Source organism: Hirundo rustica, chromosome 1 (genome assembly GCF_015227805.2).
Source record: "Hirundo rustica isolate bHirRus1 chromosome 1, bHirRus1.pri.v3, whole genome shotgun sequence".
Taxonomy (NCBI): Eukaryota; Metazoa; Chordata; class Aves; order Passeriformes; family Hirundinidae; genus Hirundo; species Hirundo rustica.
Genome location: NC_053450.1, coordinates 150,964,901 through 150,988,993, shown reverse-complemented (window position 1 = coordinate 150,988,993; position 24,093 = coordinate 150,964,901). Strand labels below are relative to the sequence as shown.

The 24,093-nt window shown below is 43.5% G+C and overlaps 1 protein-coding gene across 3 annotated transcripts in view; it reads left to right on the top strand.

Moving 5' to 3' along the window:
- Positions 1-8,450, top strand: part of LOC120764554 (sodium channel protein type 5 subunit alpha-like) — a 215,693-nt gene extending 207,243 nt beyond the window's left edge. For all 3 annotated transcript variants that reach the window (XM_058419749.1, XM_058419748.1, XM_058419747.1), the window contains 4 exons: positions 1,233-1,370; positions 1,826-1,930; positions 2,436-2,706; positions 3,630-8,450. In XM_058419749.1, the coding sequence (XP_058275732.1) occupies positions 1,233-1,370; positions 1,826-1,930; positions 2,436-2,706; positions 3,630-4,864 (1,749 nt within the window). In that variant the 3' untranslated portion in view covers positions 4,865-8,450. The remainder of the gene's footprint in view (positions 1-1,232; positions 1,371-1,825; positions 1,931-2,435; positions 2,707-3,629) is intronic.
- Positions 8,451-24,093: the final 15,643 nt, after the last annotated feature.

The window sequence follows — 24,093 nt, the reverse complement described above, 5'->3', positions numbered from 1 at the left end:
TTATTATAATTTTGAAATTAAGGGAGTCTCAGGAAAAGATATAGGAATAGGAATAACAGTTCTTTACTAGGAAAATTAAAATAAAAATGCAGCAGTACAAAAAATACTACTGACAGAATCACGATACAACCTGACATCCTGTTGGTCAGGGTGTTGGGAGCAGTCCAGTCAAGTCCTGGAGTGACAGATGTAGTTCTGTTGGAGCAGAGATGATCCTGTAGAAGGGTGTAGCTTTTCTCTGAAAGTCCAGTGGTGGCGAGATGGGTCCGGTCTTCCTCTGGGGATGCAGTACAAACAGGTTGTGCTGATGTTCTGAAACTCAGATTTTATACACTTAGGAATGCTGGGCTCCTCTTGCTAGGTGGAGCATCTCCCAATAGGATGATGTAATTGTATCAGTCATGCCTGACTCATCGAGGCTCATCAGTGAGCCTCGATGGCCCATGAACAGCAGATATCCCCTGGAGGGAGGATGAGTCCTGGAAGAGATAAAGAATGCTGCTCCACCTGGTTCTAACAGATGGTGATAGAATACATACTTTTGGTTATATCTTGCACTGCAACCTAAGACAATAGCATAGCTCATGATGGTGATTTATTCTGGTACTACATGTGCACAGGTATCCTCCCTGCTGCTGAATGAAACTTATGGAATACTCACAAGAAAATATGGCATTTAGGGAATGCACCTTGTTTAGATACCAGGAGCTAATGGGGTAAATCTGAGCACTGTTGCCACACACGGCAGAGGTGACTTTGAGGTTATCAGACTGTGTTGCTCAGTTCTTCCACAATAGATCTTATTCTATTCCACTCCTCATTAAAAAAAAAAAAAAAAGTGCTTAAAAATACTGTGGTTTTCAGTAGGATTCAATTATACTGCAATCATACTTCTGTTTTATCCTAAGTACCATTAGTTCATATAGGCATTAGGATAATCAGAAAATGGATTGTTTTCCCATTCTGGGTTCAGACTGAGAACATTTTATAGGATTTATGCAGGAGTTGCGCTTTCTGGAGCAGTGTGATTGCTGTGACAGCATTGTGAAGTGTTGCTGAAATGTCTGTGGCATTGCAGATGCCAGTGGTAAACTTCAGAGGCCAACGAGAGCTGACTGCTCACAGGAGTTGTATTACTTTTCTCATGTTTTGTAACTTTTATTTCCAATGAGCAGCTTTGTTTTGACTGCATCAATATTTTGATTTTCACACTTTCCCCTTTCTCTTTGCAGTGCGAGGAGCAGCCTGAATGGGAATGCAATTTATACATGTACCTTTACTTTGTGATTTTCATCATCTTCGGGTCTTTCTTCACATTGAACCTCTTCATCGGTGTCATCATTGACAATTTTAACCAACAAAAGAAAAAGATAAGTAGTTCTTATGCCACACATCATCTTGTGACTGCTGCAGGGACCAAGGCCAGGATGATGTGTAGCTTTGCCACAGCAGCCTTGAGATCAGCAGTAGCAGAGCATCTGCAGAAGCCACCTTGCAGGACTTTTACAAAGGCACAGCTGCAGCAGTTCCTAATGTTCCTAGAGCACGATCATCCTGAAAATGTAGGGTGGGGGACCCTATTCTGCACAGAATGCAGCAAAGCAGCTGAGGCAGAAGGGATCTCTGGCACAAAATTTGACACAGGGACAGAGACTGGCCTGGTGTCCTCTGTGCACAAGCACCACTGTCCCTCTAAAGAAGTCCAACCTGATGAAAGCTACATTAAAAGGGAAATTAAATAGAACAGGGTTCATCCTTGAAGTTTGGAAGGGGGCAGAGGTGAGCTCTCTTCATCAAAAGTAATAGTGTTGTTCTCACCCTATACTTAGGTGGCCAGGACATTTTCATGACAGAAGAACAGAAAAAATATTATAATGCAATGAAAAAGCTGGGATCTAAGAAACCTCAAAAGCCAATCCCAAGGCCACTGGTAAGAGCGGAAAAATTCAGTTGAACTTTGTGTAATAGCTGAATGTTTATTTACTAGAATAAGCACCATTCAACTCTCCAGTGTAGGAAGGTTTATTGCTCACACATGAAAGGCACTTACAATTATACATTTTGATTTTGGACTATATTTGCAAGTCCAGTGACCTGTGGTACAAAATTCCCTCTGTTCTGCAGCATTAACATTACAATTTACATGTGCCATTTAAATATGCCAGTGGCCACCTGCCTGCACTGAATAAATTCATGGCCACAGTCCAATGTCTTGTTTACAGTAGTTTCAAAAAGCATTAGGAGCAAATGGGTTTGAAAACTCCATTCAAAAAAAAAAAAAAACAACCAAGAAAACTCATCGCTTTTAAGTTTATGAAGTTCTAATCAGGTGAAATATATTGTCTGCTTCCCTCTACTTTCTGATAAATCAGGAGAAAATTACATCATTTTTACATGGCTCAGATTTCCCAACTAAACCTTATCCTTTCCCCCAGAACAAGTACCAAGGTTTTATTTTCGATGTCGTCTCAAAACAAGCCTTCGATGTCTCCATCATGATTCTCATCTGCCTTAACATGGTTACCATGATGGTGGAAACAGATGACCAAAGTCAAGAAAAAGTGAACATCCTCCACAAAATCAACATGCTTTTTGTTGCCATCTTCACTGGGGAGTGCATCTTCAAAATGCTGGCTCTGCGACACTACTACTTCACCAATGGCTGGAACATTTTTGACTTTGTAGTTGTGATTCTGTCCATCGTAGGTAGGTGACCCTGGATTTTCACCCACACTCCAGTGTTAGAAAGGCAGACGTAAAATTAATTGGCAAAGTTGTGCAATAATACATGTGTTTTCAATTCAAAGAATTGAATCCTAAACACAATTTTAATGTGTAATTATAACTAACATACCACTGCCTAACAAAAACTGGTTTGATCAGCAAAATTAGGAGGTTTATCTACACTTAATGGTTCATGGTGATAAAACATGAACTGGCCACCACATACACTTAACACCAGTTCTGCATAACAGCCAATGACAGAGAAGTAAAAAAGCCACATGGAAGTGGCACATGTGGATTGATATTGCTTCGCTATTTGCTTTTTATTACAGAAGTTTGAAATAATCCTTCAGGACAAGTTTGGGCAGTGCAGTGAGTCTGACTTTTCTCATCCTTGTCACTAGAACTCTGCACCCTCATATAGCCAAGGGATGAAACAGAAAGATACGGTTTTATTATTAGCTTGTGCCATTTGCAGTTCTCTGGTGGTAGCTCAAAAAATCCAGGCCCAGCACACCAGCATTTCTGAGTCATTATTTTACAGACAAAAATGTTGTCATATCAGACAACTTCTGACATCTGCACGCAACACAAATTTCTCAGGTGGGTCATGGCCAAAAGCTGCAGTTGTCTGTGTCTTGACTTGATCTTGGTTTCTCAAGATCTCTCACCAAAAGATTTCCCTTAATAAAACTGCCCCTACCATTCTTTGCTTACAGTCTCACAAGTTCTTATGGATTTTCTCAGGCATGAAAAAGCAACAATGTCTTTCCCTTTATTGTGAGCCTTCCAATCAGGGCAACTTTCCATTTATTTTCTCAGTAATCCTGACTGATTACTTTAAAAGGAAAGCCTGGGATTATTTCCCATGTACTAACTTGCTGTCTGTCTCTTTTCTTTTCAAGGCACCGTGCTTTCTGACATCATCCAGAAATATTTCTTCTCTCCCACACTCTTCAGAGTCATTCGTTTGGCTCGGATTGGCCGGATCCTGAGACTCATCCGGGGAGCCAAAGGAATTCGAACTCTACTCTTTGCCTTAATGATGTCCCTACCTGCTCTGTTCAACATTGGCCTCTTGCTTTTTCTGGTCATGTTCATTTATGCCATTTTTGGCATGGCTAACTTTGCCTATGTGAAGAAAGAGTATGGGATTGATGATATGTTCAATTTCCAAACCTTTGCTAACAGCATGCTGTGTCTCTTCCAAATCACCACATCAGCTGGCTGGGATGGTCTTCTCAACCCTATTTTAAACACTGGACCACCGTATTGCGACCCAAACCTTCCCAATGCAAATGGTTCAAAGGGAGACTGCGGGAGCCCTGCCGTAGGGATTTTATTCTTTGTTACATATATCATTATATCATTTCTCATTGTTGTAAACATGTATATAGCCATTATTTTAGAGAACTTCAGTGTAGCCACTGAGGAAAGTACAGAGCCTCTAAGCGAGGATGATTTTGATATGTTCTATGAAATCTGGGAGAAGTTTGACCCTGAAGCCACTCAGTTTATTGAGTATTCTGCACTTTCAGACTTTGCAGACGCGCTGTCAGAACCTTTGCGCATAGCGAAACCGAACAAAATCAAACTCATAGCGATGGACCTGCCCATGGTCAGTGGAGACAGGATCCATTGCTTGGATATTTTGTTTGCTTTTACAAAAAGGGTGCTAGGAGAATCCGGAGAGATGGATGCCCTTAAAATACAGATGGAAGAGAAGTTCATGGCCGCGAATCCCTCTAAGATCTCCTACGAGCCGATTACGACAACTCTCAGGCGGAAGCAAGAAGAGGTCTCTGCCATCGTCATCCAGAGGGCCTACAGGAGACATTTGTTCCGGCGCTCCCTGAAGCAGGCATCCTACTTGTACCGGCACAGAACTTTGGACAGCAGCATCCTGGAGGACGATGCGCCCGAGAAGGAAGGTCTCATTGCGTTCATGATGAACGAAAACTACGGCAGGCCAATAGACAAATCAGAAACTCTGTCCTCCACCTCTTTCCCTCCATCCTACGACAGCGTCACCAGAGGCACGAGTGAAAACCTCCAGCTGAAGATAACAGACCTGAGCAAAAGTGATGAGGCTATAGATTGTCTTCTCTCACCCGACAAGGATAAAGAATCAATTGTTTAAACGTTTGTTTAGAATGCTTTAAAACATTGTTTACAGAATGTAATGCTGTAACTACACAACGATTGAAGCAGCCTTCTTATTAAAAATTAGTTGCAAAAGAAACAGTGGAGTTTTTACCCTTAACTACAGGAGTCTAATAAGTCATATAACATTTGACCCTGCTCTTTTTGACTTGGCTCAATATTTATATTTATATATGCACAGGAAGATTCTCTGCAGGGTCACAGCTGTTATATCAATGGTGTGAATAAGAATAGGCTAGACTGTAAAACAGTAAACACGGTGTATATCTATCCACAGATAAAGCCTGGCTGTATACATTCATTTAAGGTCTTACTCATATTAGTGTGTTTACTTATGGCGATGTATGACCTTGCATTCTAAAAAGAAAAAAAAAAAAAAAATCACAGCTGCTGTAGCAAAATGTAACACTTACTGTATATGTTGTGAATGGTCTTTCATAAATTTATTATATTTGATATTTTTTTACTTAAAAAAAAAAAAAAGCAGTCTCTTTTTCCATGGAGATTAATGGTCCTTACACCCTTCATGATGAACTCTGAGTCAAGGTAATAGGAACTTGCGGGATCCCCATCTCTTGAAGAGGAAAGCTGTTGCAAATTGAAGTCTCAAATTAGCAACATTTAAATTGTTGATTACGCTAAGCCCTCCCTCTTGGGACTTGCAACTGCACATCAGTAGAAACACACAAAACCCCTCCAACAAAAAAACAGAGAAGCAAATGATGTCAAAATAATGAGAGAAACGGCTTTGTTCTGTCCTTCAGAAAACTAGACTATAATGGATTCTGTTTGTAAAACTGTTAATAAAAGCACTAATTTTTTAGTATGTTTCAAGAATCTGGTTTGAAATCTGCAATCAAACTCGCCATAGGAGTAGCGCATCACGTTTGTGTGTAGTGATCCAAAGCACCATCTAGGCTGGCAAAGTTTCTGTTAAGGTAGTGGGATAGGTTACATTTTCCCCAGGAACACTGAGCTAAGCAGCCTTATTTGTAACTCTGTGCATCAATGTTACTTAAAAAAAAAAAAAAAAAAAAAAATACTAATAGTAATAAATCAACGCCAACTGGGCCATGCAGAAGGGCTGCAACAGTGTGATAAAGAAGGTGGGAGGGGAATTACCTCTGGATCTGTACACAGATTTTGAGAGTTTAAATCCTTTTTTACTCAAGGTTTGTCTTTCATTTTCTCAGATGGTAAAGTTGGATTTCTGGGGAAGGACAAGAAATACAGGAACCGATAAAAAAATATCTACTAGATAATAGGTATATCATCATTCCTGTAGGCACAGTAATATTTACAGTTGATGTGTCCTTCAGCTTCAGGCCAAAGAAATGACAGTGGGGTGAAAGGTGGATGTGTGGCTCTAGAAAAGTATTAGAGGTTTTTTCGTGCTAACATAGATTATTATTTATTATCTTTCAGCCTCGATAGAATGTGAGAAATTATTTATGGAATATAGAGATATGTCCATCATTACAGACAAGTTCTTTCCTTTTCATCTTCAGACTGATTGTACTTGGGTTTGGTTGGACTTCATGGAAAATCTTGAGATTTCTGTAATGAGCCATTGCACTTTAAAGGAAGAGTAATTGTGCTTTTTCACCTTGGAGAAGCAAAGATATCAAGAATGTATTTAAGGTGTATTGTCATTAACATTTAGTTACATCCCAGGTTGTGAAGGAGTCAAAAAACCACATGGGGTTGGCAACAAGAATTAAAGCAACGTTACAGTCAAGTTTATCTATGGCCATTGTTATCTGTCCTCTAAACAAGTCAGAATATGTACGACAACATGTCAACAGGATGACAATGTATCTGTGTAAATATGGGCTAATATATTCTCTCCATTCATTGAGAGGTGTCTCAGGCATTCACTTGAGAGTGGTCTATCGGTTAATTCAGAGGATTTGCCATCAGGATTCCTGGGGTCTATTCCTGATTCTTACTACATGATTTTTAGGCAAATAATTTAACCTATCTGTGCCTCAGTTTGCCCATCTGTAAAATGGGAATAATAATACTTACCTACCTCATAGGGGTGTTGTAAGACTTTCTGATTGCAAAGTGCTATAAGGGAATGAACCATACTATATAAGTATTATTATAATCATGCTCTCTTGCCCTTTTAACCCCATGTCTATGGTGTAAAACATAGGGCTGTTCCTCTGGGCATTTTGTTGCCTTTAAATCTTGTATGTAATTAGATTCTAACTTAAGGGGACTACTCGTCGTTCCTTGAAGTAAAAATATTCTTTATTCCTTTGCCCCTCCCCACCCCTCACCTCCCGCAAAAACTCAGAATTGCTCAAGGCTTCTCAAATTAGAGAAACTTTATACAAATTCCCTGTGTATTTATGCTGTAATGTTATTCTGACTGTACATATCACCCAGAAAGAGTATGCGATTTTTATATTTATATGCATATATATATACACACACACACGTATATCTATACATATATATGTATCTTGTGAGTTTATAGAGTGGCTGACACTCAGAGGACACGACTTACTGATTAAAATGTTTTCTCCTCAATGGGATGTATTGATCATTAGCAACAAGCTGCTGCCTATAATGAAACTCTTTAATTAGAAAATAGTACATTCATTACTTGCTGAATAAGCATTTATTGGCTGACAACTAGCAAAATTATTTTCCTTTCAAAGCTTTAGGACAAAAAAAAAAAAAAAAAGAAAGAAAAATACTAAGGAGAAGGAGTATTTCTCATGTGATTTCTTTTCACGTATGATGTAAACTATCTGAAACCCAAGGAAAACGCCAGCCTGCACTCAGAAGTGAGTTGATGGTTTTGCTGCTTTGACAATATTTTAATGACTTGCAACTTATATTAGAAAATATTCAACCGCTGTTCTTACTAAGAGTCAGGCCCAGTAATGAACAGAATATAAAGAGACAATTAGCTGTTAACTGATTTTCTTAGAAGAGCCCTTCCTTTGGTCATTTCACCCTTGAGTTGAACATTTTAGTGTCATTGCTGTGAGACCCTATAGTACTGATGCAATTACAAATGGTTCTTTTACCCAAAACCTCTTAAAAAAAAAAAAAAAAAAAAAAAAAGTAATGCAAAAAAAAATCTGAAAAAGGGTCTTAACTCTAGATGTTTACAGTGCAACTTTGCAACTTTCTAAAACTGAATTGTAAATTACTTTCAAAAACCTTTGTAACTGGAAGGTCGGTTTTCTATTGGGTTTTCTATTGTTCTGTGGCACGTTTCTTTAGGGATGAAGAGAGAATGGTATCTTTGTATGGTATGCAGAACTCCCCCCAAAAATGTCAAATAACCTCACTTGTAGATCTTTGTTACTGGAGATGCCTATCTGAATTGAGCCATGATACAACCTCCCAGTGCAGTGATTTAGTTTAAGGCACTAACTCAATAGTTGGCCCACACTGTCTATAAGCATGATGAGTGCTACCATTTTTTCTGTTGATTTGTTCAATAAAGGCTACCACAGGAATCACTCAAGCTACAAGAAAAAGAGCAAGGAAAATATCAGCCAATATCATAGGACATATTAAGCTGTTTGTACCTGGAAAAATTCAAGTTTATTATGTTTCTTTATTAAATAAATAAGGATAACAAATATTTCCTCTGCCTTTTTTTTTGTTTTGTTTTGTTTTGTTATGTGGTCAACATTTATGTTATTATTTCTCTGACTCTTTTTCTGCATATTTTTTTGGGAAATGCATGGCAATTTTTGCTAGGAGGCTTGTTGAAAATTCCTCCAGTTCGGCTTACATTGGAAAGCAACCTACAGAGCATTAAAGGCTTAATCCAAAGCTTCTTGAAATCAGTGGAGAATTTCTGGCTACATCAGATGAATTTGAAGCAGATTCAAAAGTCTCTTTTAAAATAGAATCATTTATAGGATGAACCCAACATTAATATTTCAACCCATCCTGCCCAATAGAATTAGCTGAAGGAGGAAAACTAGTTTGAATTGCAATGAAAAAATTCCGTCAGACCTTTGAATTAGTTTTATAAAATCAGTGTATAATTATGTTTTATATTAACCTGGGGCAGTCTGACTTGTGGAGAAGACTTGCTTTTTAATAAGCTTTTGCTAAAATATGTCATACAAGAATTTGACTTCTGAGTCAATGTGTATAGAATGAATGTGCCTGAAATTCAGGAAGGTATTTTTGGTTGGAAGGAGCAATTTGCTGAAATGAGAATTCTCCATGGAGACATGTCAGGTTAGTTAAGGAAATTCCTGGTTAGAATTTGTGGTCAAAATTCCCATGTGGAGGAAGTTCAGTGTCATGATCCCCACTAGATTTTCACATCAAGATTTTTACCAGAATTGCCTTCCTCCTATAGATGTGATCCTGTCACTGTTCTAGGGGCTGCTTTGGGTTACAGGACTCTCCTTATTTTCATGCAGTTCTTGGGAAAGTTTCTGAAGGCTTTCAGATTTTTTAATTTTCAGGATAAAGTTAAAAAAAAACCACCAAAATTCGTCAATTGGATTTCTTGTTTTCCAGCTGTAGCAAGGAACTTGGAGGACTGTCTCTTCCGAAGATAGGGATTTTTAAACCAGTTTTTTTAAAACATGGGATTATTTGGGTTGGAATGAGCCCAAAAGACCACCTAGCTCCAAATCCCCCCCGCCATGTGCAGGGGCACCTTCCACTGGACCAGGTTGCTCCAAACCCTGTCCTGGTCTTGAACACTTCCAGGACAGGACAGCAGTTAACTTCTCTGGAAAACCTGTTCCAGTGTCTAGCCATCCTCACAATGAATAATTTCTTCCTAATATCCAATTTAAATCTACCCTCTAGTAGCTTAACTACATTAATAAGTAAAATTAAGTTGATTTTACAAAGCAGCAGATCTATTAAATCAAGCCTAAGTGCAATCCATGAAGTTGGAGTCAGGGCCTGCAATTTCTAGATTCATTTTGGAATTTCTTTTTCTTTAATGATTTCTGTTCCTTTTTACTTTAGATGCAAATTGTCTTATTAAATACCAAGATTACTTTGGGAAAATAGTCAGCATTAAGAGAAAGAGTTAACAGCAGCACAGGGAACAACACAGTCAGTTTTCTTAGGAAAAGTCACATATTAGTAATTTTCTTGAGATTGAAAGAGGCTTTTTAAAGTTAGAAAACATTGCTGTGGGAAGGGGAGAAACAAAAAATAAATGTTTTGCAGTGCAAAGCCTCCGTTGGGCTCCAAAGGACACGCATGTAGGATGGCAGTGTCGTGTTTCTGCCACCAGGAATGCATTTTCCTGTTGTGTGCCAGGAGTGTGCAGACTGCAGAAGAACTGGATATATAGCTGGAGGAAACAGAGGAGCACAGCACACGGAGAGAAAGCGCCAGACGCCTGCGGAGCGGCTGCTCCTTCATGTCAATTCCCCCGTCGAGCCGTGAAAGACCTTCCATGCCGGGCGAAGAACAAACATGGAAATCCTTCTGAGTGTTTACATATTGCAAAGAAATAGCAGCCGTGTCAAAGGGAAAGCATGTGAAAGCAAATTGTCCTCGGGGAATAGCTATTGGCAGCCAGCAAAAAAATGCTTCGGAGTCGAACGTCACCGATAACCCTGCGAGGGCTGGAGGTGTTGGGCTGCGGCGCAGGCATGGGTTTGTCAGCACCTCCGCCTGAGCTATTTTAGCCAGCTGACAAACAGGGCTCTGGGCAGCTCCTGGCCCACGTGCTTTTGCCATGGCAGGGTTTCTAAGACCGCTGCTGCAGTTGTTTTTCCCTGGAATCTCATCGCTTTGCGTTGGGCTGTGAGTCCCAGACGGATCAGAGCATCAGAGGTCTTTTTTCTCTAGAAAATAACTGCAGTGCCAGAAACCACTATGCAGTGTTCAAACATCAGCAGAGTGGCTTAAATAATGTGATTTTAATTCAAAATAATGGTTTCTTTTTCTTTTCCTTCTTCTTCTTCTTCTTCTTCTTCTTCTTCCTACCATTACTTTATTTTTAATACCCCAAAACTTTATGTTTATATGATCTGGTCATATTTTCAAGCTTTCTGTTTTTCTAACAGCTATGTTAGTAAAAAAAAAAAAAAAAAAAAAAAAAAAAAAAAAAAAAGGGGGCTTCAAGAGATTAAAAGCAAAAGACACAGACAATTATGATAAAACCATGCATGGTTCTAAAAGACATTATAAGGTGACTTGAACTATGAAGCTCTACTTCAGAACCTCTGTGACTTCTGTTAAATCTCAGTTTCTCTAAAGCTAAAGGGAATTTAGCAATTCCCATAGGAAAACTAGGTTTCTAACACTTTTTTCATATAGATAGAATGTCCCAGTTGCAAAAGTTTGTCTGAGTTCTCTTTCAAAACTTGCAGACCAAGCAAAAATGAAATAATCTTCATTTTTAGCTCAGGGACAAGCTGTGTTCATTATAAGAATTTCTACAGAGGATACAAACCTGAAGTCACAGGGTCCAATGCAATTTGGGACAGTTCAACCCTTAGTGACTGTCTTGGTGACATAGACTCATTGAATCTTGGAAGGGTTTGTGTTTGAAAGGACCTTTAGAAGTCATCCAATCCACCTGCCCTGCAGTGAGCAGGGACACCTCCCACTATCCCAGGTTGTTCAGAGCCCCTTTCTATCTGGCCTTGAGCACTTCCAAGGATGGGGCAGCCACAGCTTCTTTGGGTAACTCGCTCCAGTGTCTCACCACCCTCATTGTAAAAAAATTATCCCCTATATTAGTCTGAATCTCCTATCTTTCACTTTAGAACCATTACTCCTTGTCCTATCAGAACAGAACTCCCCTAAAACATTTATCCCCATCTTCCTTATAGGTCCTCTTTAAGTCATCAAAAAAGCCATCACTTGCAGCCACAACCATGTAGCCACAACCTACAACCTTAAGTAGGAGAGGACACCACCTCCACCTGTCCTTGCCTTACCCCACAGGCCAGACAAGGCAGAGGAAGAGCCAGTGGGAGCTTCAGTCAAATTCCTTTCTCTTATTACAGGAGTGGGGACTGGAGGGATGCTCTGGGACTTGGCTGGGTTTCTTGGAGTCTGGATTTGCTGGCAGGTTTGCTGGAAAATCTTTGAGGGAGGCAGAAGAGAAGCAGCTCCCCCTTTTGAGGTGGTGGGATGCTGTGGTTTGAAGGTGGCTTGTTCTGGGTGTTGCAGGACAAGGTTTGTAGCTGTGCCAAGTGCTTCAGCAGCACTGTGCTGCACAGATGCAGGATCATCTCTAAAGCCTGTGGTAGAAGTGGGGTAAAGAAAGTCAAAATGCGGTAAAGATAATTGAAATCGGGTTAAAATAGCTGTTTCTCCTGGGCAGTAAGAAGGGAGCTTCTTACCCAGGCAGGGAAGATATCAGCCCTCAAAGGAAGGCAGGTGCCTCTCAGGACCTACTTGGCCACTACCATAACAATAATAGTCACAGGGTCCATACACCTCTGCCTGTGTCTCTCCCTTGGCCTGTTTCAGTCTGGTTTGGTTGAGGGATGGAAGTCTCAGAGACAGATGAATTCCTAGAAGTTTTGCAAAAATAATTAACTGAGGAGGATGTGAAAATCTGGCAAGCAGGAAAGGGGATAAAAAGAGGTCGGGTCTTAAGAAAAGATAAAACATTTTCACACAGAGGCACAGGTAGGTCATATAAATGCCTCATATTGTAGGGGAAACAATTAATTTGCATTTGCTTTGCCACCAAGGACCACCGATTCCATGTCACAAAACACAGAAAAACAGATGTTTTTAGTTCTGGTGCCCTGGGCTTTGTTTGGATTGCCTTCATTATCCAATGGGAATGTACTTGAGGTGGGAGGTATTTTACTTTTTGCTTTCCAGGAGGAGCTGGGAGGGTACCTATGCACCTTAGAGGTAAGATCCTCCCAGTACCTCTCTCTACAGCCGTACAGCTGTGAAGCGCTTCTCGGAAAAAGTTGGAGGAGTTGAGAAAATAGTGGGAGAAGCAAGGTGGGGATTAGAAGTTTGCAAGTACCTTGATTTGCTTTGGTAGGAGCAGGTGCTGAACAGCGTGGTGGGCAGGTGAAGGGGGTAAGCTCAGTGGGGGTGACACTGGCATAAATCTCTCACAGTAGGTGATGGTCACCTGGGTAGCATCAGCAGTGATGCAGCCTGTGAGCAGCTCAGGGCTGCATGCAGCGCCACGACAGACACCTCTGTGTGTGCACAGCACAGATAACTGCTTATCTGCATGCCTGTTGCTCCAGGAATCATTTATCTCCACAGAAATGCTGCAGGGCTGAGCTGGGCAAGCTCTCCAGCCCCAGGGTTTCCCTGCACTGTCCTCTCCAGGCAGTGAGAAGGTGCAGAGGGCAGCAATCTCGATGTGCCCCTGTCAGGGGGGCTCCAGTGGTCGGATTCACCGCCCAGAAAGTTCATCACAAAGCACCATGATACAGCGAATATAAAGAGAAGATGTGGCGGGCTAGAAAATATGTCCACTGGAAATAAGATCTTCTTTCATTATTTGTTTTTTAAAACTCATGGCTGTGTTGGGAAACTTGTACTCAAGTCCTCTTTCTCCTCGCTGTCAGAGGAAAGCCCCTCAGGAACCCTGTAATATTCAACCCCAGTGATGCTACTCCTTTGAGAAATTATAAACCAAGCTGCTTCTCTCCTTTCCTTACAGGAGGGCACTCTGCAGAGCTGGATGTTAGTATAGGATACAAAAAAAAAAAAAAAAAAAAAAAAAACCCACAACTGAAATACCCTGGTTTAAGGTCAAAGGTTTTTGCCATTCAAGCCATGGTGACATTTCTTTTGTCCGGAGTGGCTGCCGGGGAATAAAGCAGCTCCTTGCAGTGGCATTTGCAGTAGAGCTGGGCTGAGTGAATTACCCTACTGTCCACTGAGAAGACAACAGAGGCCAGAAAACACCTAACTTCTCACTCACTGAGGCTTTCTAGGCTTCAGGGAGGACATCTTCCTCTTGCTGCAAAGTTGTAGTTAACCCAAAAGGGAAAGGCTCAGGTGAAATCATGTTTCTGACCCTATTTTGAGCCTGACATTGGAATGCCTTAGTGCAGCCAAAGATACATCGTCCCCCTTGAAAACAGGAGTGTCTGGTCAGGGCTCCACAGGTCAGGTGTGACCGTCGAGGATAAAGCCCCAGTTCTCCACCCCACTGTTGTCCCACCCTGTTGCACCATAAGAAAATCTTACCTTTTATATATGGTATGCATATGTCAGGAACCTTAAACCCACAAAGGCCTAAAAGCTCACTTTTGGATAGGGTCTTGAGGGCTTAACAGCTTCAGGAGCCAGAGTGTGAGCCCGCTACTCAGCAGCTGTGATCCCCTCTCACCTCAGCCTCCCTGGGAAGGACGGGAAGATCAGCCTGAAGATTAGTCAGCCTTCACATTCTTGGAGTGTTTGGCATAGAAACACTCCTGGACACTGACAGGGGGAAGGTGGAGAACTACCCAAGCCCCAGAAGGTGGTAAATGTGGCCCAAATCCAAATCTAACAGGGCTGGTAAGGCTGTTGCTTTATAAGGTTGCAGAGACACAGGGAGGGATGACTTGCTGCTTTACCCCTCTCAAATCAGTTCATTGTTGCAACTTGTATTGAGGAAGGTGGACAAAAAGTGGACAAAAAACACTCCTTCATGCTCACACTGGACTCCCCTCCTTAGTTTCCTCTGAAGGAATTTAGTTCAAGTGCTCAGAACTGGTGGGGGGGATTTTCAGTAAAACTATATTGTCACTTCCATGTAGGCAAGCAGGACATGTCTTCCTCAGCATTCTGTCCTGAAGTAAACTCCAAATGAAGTTAAAGAACCTTCCCAGAGTAAAGAACGAGATGCAACATGATCCTGTAGCAATCTTTTTATCTGATGATGTTTGCAATTATCAATCTGAGCTTTTTTAATCCTCTCCATTCTTGGTGTAGGCAGTTGATGCTTGCAAGTATCACAGTTCTGATCTCAGAGCTGTGTCCAAATCCCTGAAGCCTGAAGCTTAAGGCCCTTACCCAGCTCTAATTTGAGAGCTTTGACTCTCACACCAGCTGACTGTGTGGATTAAATGCATGTAAATACCTTCATAGTGACCAGCAAAACATACTCGTGATGCTATACTAAATTGGGATGCTCTCCCTCCAGGGGTGTCAGTTTGATGTTATCACCTACTCAGCAAATAAATCCCTTTATTAAAGGAGGGAGAACTCCTGCTCTCCATCAGGCCCACAAACAGCTTCTTTACCCTGTAAGTCTGTTTTCTTCCCTGCCTTGCCATCACCCAAGCTGGTTTTCCTAACACTGTGAAGATGCTGTTATTAATGCTTCAATATCATCTCTATTTCATCTCAGCTTGCTGTGAGTCACTCCGATGTTTGCACCTTGGTGCTCTGTCTTACTGGTCTATGAAAGAGCCAGGATGAGAGCTCCCATTCCAAACACTCATCTCCCTCCCAAGCTAATGGGGTCAGACAGGTCTGTCTGCAGGGCTCAGATTTCCTTAAGGGCGTCATGTGGCTGACAAAAGTGATGAGAAGGTGGTCGCTTCAGTGAGAATAAAGTATTCCCTGGCTTACAGCTCTGTCTGTAAACCCGGGCACAAGGCGGTACCTCACATCCAGCATGAGACGTGCTGCATTCCCTCTTGCCTCTAAAATGCTTGAGATACCCTACACTGGTTCCAAACACTAGTTTCCTGCTAATTTTCCTTTGTGAGGATATACATTAACTTTCATCTATTAGGTTTGGGTTTTTCTACTCTTTCTTTAGCTTTTAGGTGAGCCAAATAAAAGCATGCCCTCTGTTAAGTCAGTCATCAGTAGTTTGGGGGCAGTGAGTCAGTGAGGCCCGTCCATCTGTGTGGGCCATATCTTAGGCTGTATTTCCAGCTCATATAGGTTATATTCCTGCTGAGTACCAAAATCAGTCACAGATTGTTTTTCTTGCCCAGAGGCTTAATAGGATGGCAGGACTAAACTTCTGAGTGGGGTCTCACCTTCCAACCTGCTTAGTTGAAACAGTCCTTAGTCAGTCTGAACCCTGAAAATCATGTTTGGGAGACTGACCTAAATCAGAGCTGTCCCAGGGATCTTTCCCTGTTCACGTATCAGGGCATGCTGCTCGACCAATGCCTCCCTAAACCTCCAGACCTTCCTGGAGGGGAAATGGCTGCTGGAAAAAGGAATGTTGGTAGAACAGGCAGCTGGAGATGGGAGACAATCAGAAATTGGGAAGGGTATGAGGGTGCAGAGGGATGAAATATGGGTGACATGGGATGACCTGGGGACAGCACCAAGCTGTTAACACAACCAGGAAGCGCACAGAGAGCAAGTGCTACGGTGCTGAGAGCAACTGTGTAGTCTAGATGACGGTGTGGCAGCACTGAAGTCTGTGTCTGGTCGTGCCTTGTTCAGTGGCATAGGAATAATCACTTTGACAAAGGGCTCTTCCAGCCAGGGAGAAGCCTGGGAAGTTCCCTAGGACAGGCTGCTTCTCCATCTGTTCAGTCCCAGAGAGAAACCTGGCAGATTTGTCAAGCCAGAAAAAAAGTGTGATAGATACTGGTTTGAGAGTTCTCCTTGGTAGGCTCCTAAAAACTGGGGACTTTGGGGAAAGGGTGTCTGCTGATTTTTAAGTCTAACCAATCTCATAATATTTAAAAAATTAAAACCAGAAAAGCAGAGCTCTGCGTTCATGTGCGTGTACACATGGAAATGCGTGTTTTCAGGAGGAATTTCTGAAAGCAATTTACCTGAAGAGGACTCCTCATTTCCATCCTGGGCTTTTGAGGAGAGTTTTCTGAGCCAAAACATGTTCTTCATTTTCTGAGGATGGAAAAGGTACGCTATCTCATACTCTAAAAATGAGTTCAACATTAACGAAGCCAAAGCCACAGAAGGGCTCAATTACACTTGCATTACAAAGTAACCACAAAATCTAATGGTGGCGGGGTTCAAATGTCTTCTGCTGGCTTGCAAGAAGATGACCGCAGAGAATGCAAAGCACGAGCTGGCTATTGATGTCACCACTCCTGGGGAGAAAACCTGCTGGGCCAGAGGTCCATTCCAAGCAGACAGCGACCCAAGATGTGAGTGCAGTTTGGTGTTTTTGTTGATTCCTGCTTGTTAAATCTCTTTAAGCTTATCAGCGATATTCCTTGTGCTAGAGACATCTCACTTCTCTGTGTGACAGCAACATCATGCCAGGACCCAAGGCCAGAGTGAGACAAATGCATCTGACTCAGCAGTAAATCCACTTTCTTTCCTTCCCCGTGTGCAGCATGACTGCTGCCGAGCCACAAAGTGCAGCTCTCCCAACAGTAGCTGTCCCCGTGTGCCGAGCAAAGAGGCATCTAAGAAATCTTGGTATGTCTCCTGCCACGCTCAGCAGGAAGGCTCAAACTGCACTGCAGGCTAAAAGTGATCTTGCAGCAGGGCCAAGAGGTTCAACACCCAGTCGTCCTTGTCGCAGCACATTAAGGGCTGGTGATCACTCAGCCGTGAGCAAGCAAAGGCTTTTATGTGGAGCAAATGTAATTTCTGCCGCAGATCAGCGCGAGAAGCAGCGGGCAAGTTCCAGGGGTGAGCTTTCTGCTGACGCTTGGAATCTCTATAAAGATTGCATGCTCGGGTCTCTGAGAGGGGAAAACAACTGGAGGGTTCCCCTTTTCCTCTCAGGATGCTTTCTGAAGCACAGTGGCAGTGGATGTCCCCCAGCCTTGGGGCAGACAGTCTGTCCTGTTGCCCATGGCTGGTGTTTGAAGCTCAGAGGGTCATGGGGTGCTGCATGGGAGGCCACATGGCAGCCCAAGAGTATCAAGGCACTCATGCCAAGGTACTCTCATGAAACACCATAGCTCCTCACCTCTTTCCCTCCCCCAGGCAGGGAAGCCTGCAGCTCATCACTGGTTAATTCTTGGCCAGGATTTTTCCTAACTTTCAGTGAGAGTAATGCAGCCAACAGATGGTTTACTTTCAATAGTTGAACAAAGTCCCAAATTCAGATCATTTGGGCAACTTTATGTTAAACATTTTGACTGAAACAAAACTATGTTTATATTTATTAAGAGCAGATTTGGCTGAAGACACCATATTGAAATATTGTGGTCAAGCATTTGGACTCCTCAGTTTTCTCTCTGAATATGCTGTTCCTTTATCTGCCTTTTGTTTCATTAAGATTTAGGCTACAATTTCAAGCTTTGGTCAAGCCTGGGCATCCAGCTCATACCAGATATGCCTGGCACTGCAGGCAGAATTTGATTCCTCTCTAATAGCTCTCTGAAGCTGTACCATATCCTGGAGGTGGGAGTCTCCATTTCCCACTGGGGTTTTTGTAGTACCTGGAAGTGCCTCTCTATTGTTAATGCAGCAGTGAGCAGAGCTGGGAACTGCTGTAGCAAAGCACTGTGATTGCAGAGGCAGCAAAGCTGACCAAGCTCTGTCCAGATCCAGCCTGCTCCCCTAAAAATCCACGTCAAGCCCAGCCCTGGCCTTGAGCAAAACCAGCCTTTGTCCCAGGTGGCTAATGCTGTAAAGAACCAAGGTCATCTAATATCTCTTCAATGCATATATTCTTAATATGCTATTGACAATTGAACGATGTCCAGCCTCATGCATATTTGAAAAAGGGGTTAGAAGTATCCTGCTGTGCATCAGCAACTAAAAGCTGTTACCTGAAGCCTGCTTGATCTGAAATAAAACATTTTTTGGCTCCTCTGCCATGTTAGCTTTCCCCAGAATAGCCTAAGAAAATGACCACTGTCCTAGAGGATTTTGGTGGCAATGGTGATGTCAATAACCACTATAATCACTTTCACAGCCTCCTTCCAGCCACACTGAAATATTCCCTCTCTTGGTACTCCTGGGTCTGTGGGACTCAGCCTGTGGAGCCATGATGACTTGTAATCCCATCCCTTGTTGCTTTCCCACAGAAGCGCAGGAGCTGGGCTGGAGACACATGGCATGGGCTGCCCAGTGCCAGCAGCACCATGGCACCGTGAGGCTGCCTCTCTTCTGCTACAGTCAGGTTCATGAAAAGGTCAGTGCTCTTCCTCCTGTGGTTCAGCACCTCTAATATCCCTGATTAGGTGACTACTGAACCATTTGTGGGGGGATTCAGCTGACAGCTGCTCTTAACACAGGATCACCTGCTCTTGGGTCTCCATACGAAGGAACAAACCCCTGTGACCCTCAAGCTCCACACTTGCTTCTCTCACTTTAAGGACACAAACCCCTAGGGACAGCCTGCCCACGTGTTTCTGGTGGGTTAGAAAATATTTACATTGCGACAGCCATTGCTGAAGTGTGGTCACTTCTGGGAAGCAAAGCAGCTGCTGTTTACCAGAAGAAGGGAGGCTTTGTGGTTTGGGCTGTTGCTGGAGCCCAAAATTTTGTTCTGGTGACACCCCTGCTAGGAGCTGCAGCATTGTCTAGGCATGCCTTTGGGAAATGGGTATTACGCAGCTCAGGTAGTGGTGGCAGTGTGACCACAGACATGAGGCAGAGCCCTCTCTGCACTGATTCATCTGCTGGCTTGGGGACATGTCTCAGCCCATGCTGACCCCCACACTGTTCTAACCTGTTTGCTGGAAGTCAACAGGCTTAAAATGAACCCAAGTATTGCTGGTACCCAGCCCCAAAAAGGTCCTGAAATGCAGTCAAAAGGTTACAATGCAGAATAGACCCTTGAAGAATCTGTCAGCATCCTCTGCCTTTTGTGGTATGGCTGAATGGATGGAGTGTGTGTACACAGATGAGGTGGAAGGGCAAAAAAAAGGAATAATTACAACGTTAATTAGAAGGTAATTCATGTCTGCAGCCCAGCAAGGTCCAATCCTCCCTTGTCTGAGGCTCCATCTGACCTGTCACTCTTCAGGACCATGAGTGGAAAAGTTGTTACTCAGATGAGACTGGAAAGTAGGAAAAATCTCCTGGGTAGACCTTCCCAAGGGACGTGATGAGGCAATTTTTTTCCCAGAGAAATGGTGGATACCCCACCCCTGGAAGTGTTCAAGATGGGTTAGGTGGGGCTTTGATCAGCCTGGTAGAGAGGAGGGTCCCCTGCCCATGGCAGGGGAGTAGGAATGAGATGATCTTTAAGGTCCCTTCCAACCTGAATGTCTCTATGTACCTATGATTCTATGAAATCTAAGGCACTTGAACAGCTTTCAGATCTTCTTTTAGCTCCTTTCTCAGAAATGCCCCTTCTCAGTGAGGATTTAGGAAACGAATGAGGGAAATTGGGAATTCTCCCACAGCTCCGTACGGAGAGATGGGATGTCCCATGGTATAAGCCATGAGAATGTGGCACCCTCTCTCATCTCCCTGCCTGTCCCAAGTGCAGGCAGAAATAGCAAAAGGCTGGTTTTGCCAGATATCAGGAAAAAAAAAAAAAAGAAAAAAAGAAGAAAAAAAAAGAAGATGATATGAAGCTGGAAATGGCCAAATGGCGATGAGTAGGGGATGGCCTGATGATTATTTTACTTAATGAGGAAAGGGATCCAGTTGGATCCTTTCCCTAGTATGGCTTAGCCTTTTCTGTAAAGGCAGCATAAGGTCACTGCTGGAGGCACATTTCTCAAACCAGACAACACCAGTCTTACTGGAAATGTTTGTTCATTTAGTCCTACACCTGGATGAGCTTTGTCTAGCAACCAAACTGGATAGGTTTTTTTTAATGGGATCCAGATGTGAAGCAACCTTTAAGCACTAACAAAGGGAGGTTTGGATCTGCTGGGTACAGCTCCTCCTCATCCATCACTTTAATGTGATGTAGCAGCCCAGGGTTTTGGAGGGATGTGCTGGGAGTCAGCAGACAGCAATGGCTGTGTCTGTCAAACTGCAGGACACTTGGGAGGCTGCGTTTGCAGCCCCCTGGGGATGGCAGGGACTGGCATTGAGCAGTCAGACATAGAAAGTCTCTCAAGGGATGGGACGGGAGCAGCGCTGTTGTGAGCAGCAGCTCGAGATTTTCCTTCTGCTTCCTTCCTGTCTACCTGCCTGGAAAAAAACTCAACCAGAGATGGCACATGAGATTCCCTGGATCATATTCAGAGCAGATTGGGGCTGTTAAGGTTGCCTCTCCCAGCACTGTCCCCAGCATGCTGTCCCTAGCACGCTGTCCCATCCCCGCCATGGCATCCCGCTGCACATGCCACAGCGCCAAGTCACGGCGCAGGAAAAGGTGACGAGACACTCGATGGGCCAAACATGTGGTGAATCACAAAGGAGCATGAAGAAATGCTCCATCAGACACACAGCCACAAGACCACCTCAACCGTCCTGCAGTAGATCATCTCCCCACAGACGAGAACTGTGCCAGCCAGTAGCGCACCTCCAGCCACACACGGGTTTAGCAGGGTTTGTCAAATTTGCTGAGGGGTTTTGTTGTTGTTGCTGTTGCTTTCAAGGCTGCCCGCTCCCACTCCAGCCTCCACTCCAGCCGCTATCTCCATCCCAACTGCACAGGATTGCAGGGAAGAGCCTGGAGCGGCTGCCTCGCTGCAACCCCCTGCCCCACAGGGGTGGCTGCATTTGTCAGACAGCTCCTATTAGTCGTGCATGCCAGCTATAATCCCCCAACCCGAACACGGCAGCATCTGCTCCAGAGCCAGCATTATATAACCACAATTGGCCTGTCCAGGGTATGTTGGAGCCACGGGAAGGAGAGAGTCACTGGCTCCACCACTCGTCTTTAGTAAGAGCCTTTCTCTGACTCTACAAACTAACACTGCTGGGTTTTATATCCTGGTGGAATTTGGGGGCTTTGTCTCTTGCAAGTATTATAAATCTTAAATTCCCAGTCTTGGGCTACAAGAAATTAAGAAGAATTTAAAAAAACTAACAACAACAACAAAAACTTAGAAATGGTGGCAGTGAGAACACACACAAGGGAAACTCCACTGTGTCAGATTTGTTGAGAGGTTAAAAATATGTCCCTATTTTAGAGAAAGAGGAAAGTGACTGGCAAATAGAATTAATCTGAGACAGTCTGAGGCAGATAGAGGGATTATACAGCAGCTCATTTAGGACTGCAGCATTCATTTTCAGGCACCCCTTTGCAAAATGCTTAGTGATTCCTGTGCACCCAACAGAAAGCCTCTGAAAGCAGTGTGAAGAGCTCAGGGAGGGACTCCAGCCCCATTATGCACAACTGCAAATCTCTGAGTAGAACATCATTAACCATGCTCAAGTGACAGCCAAGATTAACTTGGCTGAAAGCAAACATAGCATAGAAACATGTAAGACTAAATTCAAGGATGCCTCAGAAACTGTGGGGATAATCCACCACAGCAGCAGCTTTAGGCACGAGAAGCCAAAACGTCCAGATGTACTTTTCTGCTGTTCTATGGAGCTGGTGCACTGGTTTTAAGTGGTTCTCCATGTGCTTGTGCACAGCACACGTGCCCAGATATGCGCTCAATCTCTCCTTTCCTCTGCGGGCTGGTGGAAAACCCTCTCGATGCGTAACCATGGCCAACCACTCAGCCTTCCCGACCCTCCTGCTCCTGCACCTTGGGCTGCCAGGTGGCTTTGTGAAGGAGCATGAACAAAACCTCAGGATTTCACACACCATCTCTCTCCAGGGTGCTTCAAGCTTGAGACTGCAAAGAACCTTGGTTTTACACAGCCTGACACCACAGGAAGGGGGAGTGCACAGGAAAAAAGGCCAATCTGCCTGAAGACACGTGGGTCACCACTTGGGGAAAAAGGGGCCTGGGCAGAAGAGCACCTTTTGTTTCCAGATGCTGCATTGGCTCTTGGAGGGCACCAGCAGCACCCTCTGGTGACCTGAGATGCCCCAGACAGCAGCAGCTGCTGAGGAGAAGAGGCTGGGATCTGCAGGGCTTTTGCCATTACTGGAATAAATCAGTCAAAACTCTGGCAGCCTGCTGGGGGAGTTTGAGGTCATGGAAAAGTGATGGGGTAGGAGAAGAAAGAACTGCATGTTGAGGAGACGGGTGAAGGTTACCTTTGTGTAGTCATCCTGTACCAGGGCTGCCCTAGAATGCAGAGGCAGTTGCTTAAGCAGGTCACAGTGAGAGCTGTTAGCAGCTGCTTCCTGCCCCGATTTCTGCCTGCAAAGAGCTGGTAAGAGGTTTTCAACGCTACAGCCTCTTGAAGGGACAAATCTGTTGATGCCTTAGAGGTTCCTCAGGCATGAGGCAGTGTCCTACCATGAGCAACACCTGCTAAAATGCAAGAGCATCACCCAGAAATTTAGTCTTTTTATTCTCTCCTGCCCAAATATCCTTTTCTACGGACCAGAGAAGCTGCTTGTTTGTTAATGCTTCTTGTTACCTTTCAGGTAACACAGTGCCACCTGCCTGGCATGGGGAGCCCCAGACAGCAGTGAGCTGAGGGTCAGCCTGGTGACATCAGCTCCTACACACACATTAGGACTCCTGTCCTTCCTATGCTGCCCAGGGACTATGAGATCAAATTCACAGTCCTTCGTCCCTACTTTGTGAAGCATGTAAAGTATGGACCGAAAGCATCTGAAAACTTGCCTGTGGCAAATTAAAATTCATGGTTTATAACTTTGATCGCTGCTGGGTAAGTCAGTAAGTTGCCATGAAATCATAAAACCATTCAAGACCTTTGGAGGTCCAATGCCCTGCTCAAGCAGGGTTCACTTTGAGCATTTGATGTTAGATCAGGTGCGTCAGAGCCCTGTCTACTCAATTCCAAATTTCAGCAAGGATAGGAGTGGCACAGACTCTCTGGGAGCCTGTTCCAGCCTGCATCACTCTTCTGGGGACTTTTTTCCCTTTTATATGTAATTTTGCCGCAAGTTGTGCCATTGCCACTTAATGTTTTGTTGTGATCCTTGGGAAAAAATACGGCTCTATATTCTCATTAATCCCACATCAGGTAGGTGAAAGCAGCAGTGTGGTGTTATCAGATGCTCAGTCGGGACTGTTAGTTCTGACTGACAGATCTGAGGGTGGCTTTAGCTGTTACCATGGGCAATGGCACAGTGCAGTTTGCTACAAAGATCTTAGCAAGATTAAACTTGAGATGGTGATGTTGGTTCTGTACTCTCAAAAATTCCCTTTCTTTAACCTTGCTCAGCTTGTTTACTTTGGAAAAAGGAGCAACAGGAGTGAATTTTACTCTTCCTTGCCTGCATTCAAAGCAGGATGTCTACTCTTCGGTTTTATATCACTGGCTCTTACATATTTTTTTAATGTAATGTATCTTTGTCATAAAAACACTATCTGTTGTTTTCTCTAATTGATTCATTTTATTGTGCTTCAATTTTTT